Genomic DNA, 10,303 nt, shown 5'->3' with positions numbered 1-10,303 from the left:
GTGTTTCCCATCTCTGCAAGGCACAGTCAGTGGTGTGAAGCTGGTGACGTCTCCTGGCTATTTTCACTTACATCAGCTTTCAGCTGACACGGGTAAAAATGCATAGGGTGAGACTACTGACTGCTTCTTTCCAAAACACTTTGAAGGTACTGCCCTAGAGTATGGTCTTTACTTTCATTTTTATATCATTATTGTACAAATTCAGATCTTCCACCAGAGCTCAGCAGACCACAGTCCTCTGAAAAGCCTTTGAGGCTGAACACCGGCAACCATCCAAATGCTAGAAAACACATTTCCTGGTAAAAGTATTTTAACTTTTGTCTATTTAGCAGCTTTTAAGCATGTACTCCTGTGCTGCTTCTTAAACAGAACTACAGATTGCAAGGGACATGATGGATGTTGAAAAACCCCAACCAAACAGAAAAACCCAATTATACACATAACAGGGTTGTTTCTCCTTGTATATACAAGTCAATAAAATGCATCCTTTTAAAGATTTAAGGATGTAATACCACATTTCTGATTTGAAAAATCCAGTATCACTAAAGTTTTGTGGTTTTGGTTTTTTTTAAAGAGAAAAACTTTGGTTTTAATCCCTCTTCTATTAGTTTAAGTGTAATGGTTGTCTTCAAGTAGAACAATGGCAGGGGTTTTTTTGTTCTTTCAAACAATCCTCTAATTCTCAAACAGGGTAGTAGATATCAGGAACATAATTCCTGTATTGTAGAGTTGTGTAAAAAAACTGTAAGTATTTTATTTAGCAACATCTAAGATTATCAGTGCAGTCTAACTGTAAGCAGAATATCTCAATACTTGAACTGCATTTCCAGTTTGGTGGGGTAACTGGCAGAATCTCTAATAGCAGTTTAAAAAGTCTACATTTGTTTTGCTTAGAAAGTAGTGTTTTGTAACTAACTTTAGAATTCACTTTCTAAGTGAACACTACTGCATTGTTTTGGAAATAAATTATTTTTGAACATCTTTTTCGAAACATATGCTGTAAATTATATATTTCAAGTCTTCAACGTGACAGCACTCAAAGTTACATAACTTATCATGATGAAGGGTGCAATTAAAATCAATAAGCAGTTTCAAATAGCATACAAATCATTAGGTAACTGAAATAAGACTTGTTAAACAATCATTCATTTGCTCTGAAGAATTGCCACACTGTAATTAGCAATATACTTTCCTTTTACAAAATAGAAGAAGAACATTCAGATGTATATAGGATAACATATGTGCCTATAGAAGAAAAAAGGAAAGTGTGTATTGAAAATGTGACAATATATGTACACTTAATTTCAAATATGCAGTAATGGAACTGTTAGCATGGGAGGGAATAGAGAACTATTTCAAACAGGAGGAGATATAAATTGTGTATTATGCTTTAGGAGCTTTCAGGAGGCCAACCCCTGCCCTCTCCAGCAGCATTTCACGATTTGTAAATATATTCGACTTAAAACCAGCAAAAGAATTTTTCAACCTTTTCAAGAAACAACTTTCTCAGTTCAGAAGTTAGGCTTTAAAAATAATCCCACGTATATCTACCAGAAATTATTTATTCAATCTCAGGAAGAAACAAGAAAGTGTAACACAAATTATTACTTCTTCCCACTCTCAGTACTTACCTTCTGATCCTGGTAAGGGTTGGGGCTTCCAGTACACCAGGTGAGGTACAGTAACAGTTATGAAGGTGAAATCATACATCAGCTCTAGAACTGGTCTTCGTAACATAAAGAGCACTAACTTCACTGGGACAGCAGATACTATTTTGGAGGCTGATCTTGTGACTTGTTTTGGAAATGACTTGCTCTCTCAAAGGCCATTCTTAACTTATTATCATACAATATTGCAGTAGCAATGAAATGCAGAATAAACCAACATCCTGAGTGCTATTCCAGAGGCTTTTCAGAGGAAGATATATGGTACTCTTACTCATGCTGTACAGTGTTCTCTTGCTAGAAAAGAGATGTTCCCACTGGAATAAATCAGAGTACTACCAAATACTGACTTCAGTATCTAAGTACTGACTTACCTAAGTCTATTAGTATTTGTAAAAGTTCTCAAGAAAATGTGTAAAATTTTATTGAGAAAGAAAAATCAGTAGTCTAAATCTACTCTTACATTAGCATATTCAAGTATAGAATTACATTTAGAAATTTTATAAAAGTTATCAGATTTCAGAATGGTAACCTGATATACCTGTTTTATCCGTTAGTAAATAAACTAATCGTCCCAACTCTTCTGGTATGGTGCTAGTTCGAACAACTGTTCCAGGAATATTGTCATCTTTCATAATCATCCACCCATAGGCTGCCTTACCCATGTCCAAGTTGACACGTAAACTGCAAAGGAAATTTATACCATCATCAGTGTGAATATCAGGCAAAGTGATAGTTACAACCATAAAAATAATGCTAGAAGCTCTTTTTAGTATATCTGAAAAAAGAAAGATCTTAAACTTATGTGCACCAAAATTTTGGAACAATGTTTTTTTATGTGTTTGTAGAGTACATATCACAAGCTTCATCCCAGACTTTTAGAAGATATGGCAATACAAACAAATGCAGTATCATGCATTCTGCATGAGACAGATTCCAACACTTTGTGAAGACTCTTGACATAATTACATTACTACTCTTACACAGATGGCCAATGTATAGCAAGAGCAGATCACTAAGTCATAGTTTTTATCTACTAAAAAACCCCAAGCACCATCTATTTTCTCTTATGATGTGAAATTACAACTATTTTTGTACCTTTTCAAGTCACTTTTTTTTTTTTAAGCAACCAATAACATTATTTCTTTAGGACAGTACAACTATATTTGTCAATTTCTCTTTCCCTAAAAATCATATTTTTGTCCTTCCCAAAATGTAGCAAGAGTCCATTGCAAAAAGAGAGAAGTGCTGAAGCAGCAAAATGCACTCTCATAACAGCATGTTGGCACAAAGTAATCTTCTTCACTCTCTAATAGAAAATATGCAATTTGCAGCAAGTTTTATGATTATACATAGAAGTCCAAGATCAAAGTATATTTTTCCAGTTCACTCTGTGCATTCATTTTTTTAATATTTCCATGTCTACATCATATAAGAACTAGGATGCACCTTGTATTTTGCAATAAAAAAGTCTTCACTCATTTAATCGCATTGTTCTTCCCCATAATAAAATGCTCCAACACAAAACTCTATCCACCTTGTTCTAAACCATTAAAATGCTACTTTTCTTTAGCTGTTCACTATGTTCCTTCTGCCATGTCAGAGGAGCAGTGACTAAGAAATAGGCATGTGTTGATTTCTCTTGACTCTGCTCTAACAGAAATACTGAAAGAATAGGTGGGCCAGTAGCTACGTGAACTACTGAGGTCACTTGGTCTGCTCAGCCTGGAGAAGGGGAGACTGAGGGGGGAGCTCATCGCAGTCTACAATTTGCTCTTGAGGGGAAGAGGAAGGGAAAGCACTGATCTCATCTCTGTGGTGACCAGTGGCAGGACCTGATTTTTGTAAGGGGAGGAGGTTTGGATACTAGAAAAAGACTCTTTCCTTGTTGGGCAGTGGCACAGGCTCCCAAAGGAAGCTGTCACAGCACCAAGCCTGACAGAGTTCAAGGTGTGTTTGGACAAGGCTCTCAGGCACATGGTGTGACTCTTGAGGATGGTCCTGTGCAGGACCAGAAGTTGGACTTCATGATCCTTCCGAGTCCCTTCCAATTCAGTATATCCTGTGATTCTGTGAACTATTTGCAGCTAAGTTGCCAACACAAGAGTCCCAACTTAAGCAACAGGTTTACAGTAATGTAAGTCTTAGAACTGTTCAAAGGTACTTCTCAAGGTCAAAATACTGCTAATGCACTTCAGACATTTTTGTAATAGTTCTGACATCATCCTTAACTGCATAACAAAAAGAACAGCTTCCAGCAGTTTTCATCTGTCCTTTTGGAATCAGCAAGAGATTGTGAATTACCTGAGGTAACAGTGGAGGGAACAGTGAGTCACTATCTGCACTATCCCATAAAGAAGAGATGCATTTAACTAGAATTGTGAGAGCATCTGAAATTTTGAAACACACTGAAAAAGAGTTTATTCTACACCTCCTACCTCCTGAATTTGTACTACAGAAGACAAAACATGTTGCAGCATGAAAAGAAACATACATTTTAGATACAAGACTTACCATTTAGGATGGCATTTTATGCTTTAACTACATCTTATTTTCCCACCAAAATCATCATCATCTGAAAATCATTCTTCTCTCTGGTGATATACCCCAATTAGTCCTGCAATATCTTCCCTAATTTTATCTGTCTTCAGACATGCAAATGTATGTAACAAAAGGACAGACAACAGAAGAAGGACTCTACAGATTCTTTTTACTGATAATGCTACAGTATAGTGGGAAAAATACTGGAAGTAACTTGCCTCATACTGGTTAACTACAGTTCTACCCTATCTTACTCAATCCAGAGCCAGTACTGTGCCAACTGCATTCTTATTATGGTTATCTGTTAACTTTCAGAGTGAATATAAAAACCAAAGCATTACACCTCACACTGAAACCAAAGGAACAGCAAAAGATTTACTCCTATGAAGGATGTGAACCTGCTAGTTAGCCAGTCAAGTACAAAGGATGTCGTCTAACTTGACAAGAGAAACAAGAGTACACTTTATTTAAAAACAGATGGACATTTGCTTTAGCCAGGAGCAAGTGGATTAACTGAATGATAAAAGCTGCTCATGACCTCACTTAGAAGAGGCATTTAGGCTACATTTTTTTGTGGCTGGACTACCAAGACAGGAATTCTGAGATGGACACTCTAATTTAAGCACTTCAGTCTCAGGTACATGGCACACACACACAGACATTCACATGGCTGCTCTACCGATTTACGAAGTTGTTCAGATAGGAAAAGCTATGCTTCAGTAAGATAAAATCCGAAAAGTGTCTCAAAGCTGAAGTGCAGTGCGCATCTTCACCTGCATCTTTTTAAAGCATGTGTATCACCTGGTTTTGACATTCTAAACACTCTATGCATTTAACTATAATATACTTGAATATAATTTAAAGTAAGAAGAAAAGAAAAATAAGACTCCAACTTCTCTCACTGAGCAGTGAGGAGAAATCCGCATTTCAAAGCATTAAGGCATTTTAGGAATTACTTTAGCTTTCCAGCATGCACTGCTAAGTAGAACAGAATGCACTCCCTTTATGCTGATGGACCTCGCAGAATGCTGGCACTGCTGGTCTATAGAGAAATAACGTCTCCTCAATGACTAGGACAGTCCAAGGCAGCCTTCTGGCACACAGAAAGATATTGGGTACATGCTTGAGTTGTTAAGATTAATAAATAATTAAATAGGAATAAAAAATAGTGCTATAGATTATTTTTTTAGTATTGATTCTAAAATTTGTACACTGTATCCTTCTCTGACTTCCTTCACTTTTTGTCTAAGAGGAAATTTTTATCTTTGAAATCATTGTAGCTACTGCTTAGCACATTATGGAAACTGATACAATACTAAAAATGATTATGGCCTATTAATAGTGAGTATGCTTTTGAAACTAGAAACCTCTCCAACAGAGCTTCACAGGAATGGATAAAAATACTTCACTGAAAAGTCCAAGAATTTTTACATACTAAAACAAGGAGACACTAAGCTTAAACAAAATAAAGCTACTTTCAGTGCCTGATAATATTAGCTATCATTTCTCATAATTTCTTTGCAGACTTTAGGAAACCTTATTATATAACCAAAACATTTTAAATTCACTAATTTTCAAATCCTTCTCAATTTAATCCAATTAAACAAACTCCAAACACATCAGTTATTCATGAAAACACACAAAACAGCATCCAACAATAGCATTAGCAACTGTTGCATTAGTAACACTAACTTTTAGCAAACCAACTAACATGCAATATTTAGGCAGAGTAGTTAATACAGGAATTTGAAGGCTATTACGGAGAATGAGCGTATTTAGCAAACACAGTAATACGTTTCTTGTCTCTCCACCTCAGCCCTAGTTACCCTAGAGCAGGCAATCCTAAGGCAATTTTTACCCAACTTAGGGATTTATTACATTAAAAGCCAGGGTGGCATTCTCTGCAATTCAGCTTCAGAATAAATAAGTAACACAACATTTCAGAATCCACAGTGCTTTTAACTACATGTTAAAAACAAATAGTTCTATTGTTATTCCCCCAAAAACAACACCAGTGCTTTAGATGAAACATTCCCATTTACAGGACTTCTAAATTTCATTTTTTTCACAAATTGCAAAGATGTAGGATCCCCTTCTAAATGTGTCTGATTTGGGTTTTTTTGTGAAAAGGACAAATGTGCCAATAAGCAAGGGCCTTCACTGAGATAGTTTGACAAATACATTTAGAAATTCCAGAAACACTCTACCATTCATGACTCAGTGAAAAGCAATCATGACCTAATAAAGTTAGCAAGGACAACTTTGTGAATGAAGTGGTATTGTGCCAAATAAAATTCAAGTATGATTTTGACTAAGAATTAGATGGTAGGTTTTTCCCTAGCTTCCTGAGCAGTTCTGTATATATTATACAAAATACCAAAGCCCTGCCAAAACTCCAGATACAGTATGAGTACCTAAAGTGGTATCCACTTTTTAAAATAAATGAAGTAATTGAGATGTAGTCTTTTTATTTTCAGGATTTCCTTCTCTGTGAAAATGACACTGAAGGTGACATTTGGATCCCATTATTATCCAAAACTGTACCAAATTCCCTACAGCTACATCCCTTAACCTTAATATATCCCTAGTTTCTTGAAAGAGCCACAAACTATACACTGATATATGCATTATCCAAAATCTAGAAAAAAATGAAATAATTTTTAAATTATTGGTCAAGAAACAACCGAAAATATTTTTAATTCAACATGCCTTGAAAGATAAATCTTCACAGAAACTGGTTTTTTGGAGCCTAGTAACTGGTATTAACTGACACTAAACAAATAAAAATAGAACAAAACAGAAGTTACTTCATTTAAGCACAATATTATATAAAAATCTCAACAAATAAAAATCAGCCTACAGGTCATCTTGTAATTTCCCCATCTCTCATATTTTATTTGATGAGGAAATTTGAATATAAAATTCCTTTGTGCTTTGTCCATGATATATATATTTTTTTTATTTAGGGTTTTTTGCTATCTGTTTGGCATTCCTAAGAAGAACCTCAGAACTGTGTTCCTGTTTGCTTCAGAACTGGTTTCACTATTCTCTTGCACGAATTTTCCTAAATTTTGTCTATTATGTGAGCATATAAAAGAAAATTAAGGACGGTACACATAGCATTTTGCATGAAAACCTGGGAGTGAATGTAAATTTAAAAGAGAACTCAACCCAACCCATTTATGGTTAAATATTTGTGGCAAAAAAAATGTGTATCTACTCTGTATTGCTATAACGACTGTGGCACATGCAGTTTTCCAAGGGCCAAATGCAACCCTGATACAGATAATTACATGTTGTAACACACACAGAACTTAAAAATGCAGGAGGAAATCTAGAGAATAATTAATGAAAGAATTAATCTGTGAATTTCTTACAGGCTTAAAACACAGAAGAACACAAAAAAAATAAAAATGAAACACATGTCAAACAAGCACCTTTGCATAGGAGATGTAGCATGTGCAGCTCAGAGTGACAATGATTGCTTCCTATTAAAAATGTTTCTTTGTTATTATCACATTTATCAGCTAAGATGCCATTTTTCATTAGGTCTCTTATACAAAGGTGACAATATTAACATTAGAGGTCCAATACAAATAGCATTTAAAACATGGGTTGTTTTTTTTTTTGTATATTCTACACAAATTTGGTATTGCTGTAATACCAAAGGTTTAAAAACACCTAGGGAGAAACCTAGGAGCAAACAGTCAATATCACAAGATTTGAAAGGATGAAGATATACTACAACAGATCAGTTAAAAAAAAATGCTTCTTTTTTAGACTGATTGTGTTCAGTATTGTTGCTGGTTATGTTTTATATTATCTGTGATAACGATCTGGACAAGGGGATCAAGCGCCCCCTGAGTAAGTTTGTGGAGGACACCAAGTTGGGTGGGAGTGTTTATCCACTGGAGGGAAGGAAGGACCTACAGAGGGGTCTGGACAGGCTGGCGGAGCCAGAAAATGGGCAAAGGCCAATTGTATGAGGCTCAGTCAGGCCAAGTGGCAGGTCCTTGCCCTTGGGTCATAACAATCCCAGGCAGCCCCACAGGCTGGGAAAGAGTGTCTGGAAAGCTGCCCAGCAGAAAAAGACCTGGGGGTGCTGACTGGCAGCTGTTGAACATGAGCCAGCAGTGCCCAGGTGGCCAAGAAGGCAAATGGCCCTGGCCTGCATCAGCAATGGTGTGGCCAGTGGGACCAGGGCAGTGATCGGCCCTGTACCTGCACTGGTGGGGCCATAGCTCAAGTCCTGCGTCCAGTTTAGAGCCCCTCACTACAAGAACAACACTGAGGCGCTGGAGCGTGTCCAGAGAGTGGGAACAAAGCTGGGGAAGGGCTGGGAGCACAAGTCCTATGAGGAGTAGCGGAGGGAGCTGGGGGTGTTTGGCCTGGAGGAAAGAAGGCTCAGAGGGGACCTTATCACTGTCTATGACAGCCTGAAAGGAGGCTGTAGCCAGGTGGGCATCAGTCTCAAGAGGAAATAGCTTCAAGTCACAGCAGGGGAACTCTAGATTGGTTATCAGGAAAGATTTCCTCAGCAGAATTGTTGTAAAGCATCGGAACTAGCTGCCTGGGCAAGTGGTAGAGTCTAGATAGCTGGAGGGATTTTTAAAAGACCCACAGATAAGCACTTAGGGAAATGTTTTAGTGGTGGACTTGGCAGTGCTGGGTTACTAGCTGGACCCAATGATCATAAAAGTCTCTCTAATCTAAATAATTTTATTCTTCTGTGCTTTTTCTATGTAGCATGAATATCAGACATTTTAAGAGTAGCACAAAGCTAGTTGAGGCAGTACAGCACTACACTGGACAGCATAAGTCTTAGCACAAGAGTGACACACTATAACTTCTGCTGCAAAATTAATTAGTAAAATGTCATAAAGCATTGCATAATGTCTTTCAGTTTCTATAGAGATTGTATTCTATGTCATTTTATGTTACTAAAGCACCAAATACTAAATGTGTATTAAACCACTTGCTTAAGCCACTTCATAAAAGCAGCTCTTTACTCTTCCACAATGAAACCTTTGCATCATATACCTAATATATATTCTGTCTCTCTGTGTGAAACTTCATATACTCTCACATCTATAGATTATACAGATTAGAGCTCCAACACAGCAGAAACTACAGCACAATTGAAAGCAGCATAGCTGCTTGCTGCTGTTAGACAGTCTGCATGGGTGTGAGCTCCCTGGATCTCAAGAAAACACAGAAATTCATATCCATATGATCTGGGATTTGAGGGGCTATTAATGAATTTCAGACATAAGACCGCCTAGCGGTGTTTTCCTCACTGCCCCTGAGAACACACTGACATAATTTGAAGGATTTGATTTAAGTGCTTCCCTTAAAGACCCAGAAAAAAAACCCAGCCAGGGACCATGTAGTGCCCCAAAACTTTACTACTTAAATGCAAGGCAGTTCCTTGCAGTCACTTGGGATAGCTTCTTTTGGCACAGCTCAGTTACTAGGAGCCTTGTGGTGTCCAAAGGAAAGGACAAGAGACATTCTAGCTTCTGTTCACACTTAGAACTAAAACATCCTTCTAAAACGATGCTGATTAAGCCCCTGTCAATCCAGCTTTAAACTGCTACTAAAGATAAAGCCTGGGTGATACACATTTTTAACATATCCCCAGTCAATACCTTATAATTTTATGGTAAATTCTCTACAGTTATTAACAGCTAAGCAGAAGTACAAGACTCAGCTACAAGACTCACACATCTGTACACAAGGCAGCAATTTCACCAAACATTGTTTGGCTAAACCTAAATTATCTTGAAAAACTTTCCTGGCTACATTATTTGTTCATTTATTTATTTAAACAAAACCCAGACATACAGAAGACCTCAACACAAAGTGCAACTCACTTTTCTTTCAAGGCGGTGAAGAAGACTGGACAATGAACAAACAAAGCCCATTGGTGGTGGAGCGGATCCAGTTTGTGGGGCAGTGCCATCACTAAGTCTTTTCTTTGGCCTGGGCTTTCTGAACCATTTGCTATGATAGCTCAAGTGGGCTCATAAAGACATGTTAGTACTCAAGACCGGGGAAAAGAAGAGAACCATTTTGTGACAAGGCTTTCTAACAGCCTT

The 10,303-nt window shown here is 37.2% G+C and overlaps 1 protein-coding gene across 3 annotated transcripts in view; it reads right to left on the bottom strand.

The window, feature by feature from the left end:
* ATP9B (ATPase phospholipid transporting 9B) overlaps positions 1 to 10,303 on the bottom strand; it is a 154,139-nt gene that overhangs the window by 36,230 nt on the left and 107,606 nt on the right. For all 3 annotated transcript variants that reach the window (XM_005525241.3, XM_014254567.2, XM_014254568.2), the window contains exon 13: positions 2,206 to 2,348. In XM_005525241.3, the coding sequence (XP_005525298.2) occupies positions 2,206 to 2,348 (143 nt within the window). The remainder of the gene's footprint in view (positions 1 to 2,205; positions 2,349 to 10,303) is intronic.

The sequence above is a fragment of the Pseudopodoces humilis genome, chromosome 1, assembly GCF_049639895.1.
Source record: "Pseudopodoces humilis isolate 2021_Gansu_Grassland_sample_001 chromosome 1, ASM4963989v1, whole genome shotgun sequence".
Lineage (NCBI taxonomy): Eukaryota > Metazoa > Chordata > Aves > Passeriformes > Paridae > Pseudopodoces > Pseudopodoces humilis.
The sequence above is the reverse complement of the archived record's forward strand: the minus strand, read 5'-3'. Positions and strand labels throughout refer to the sequence as shown.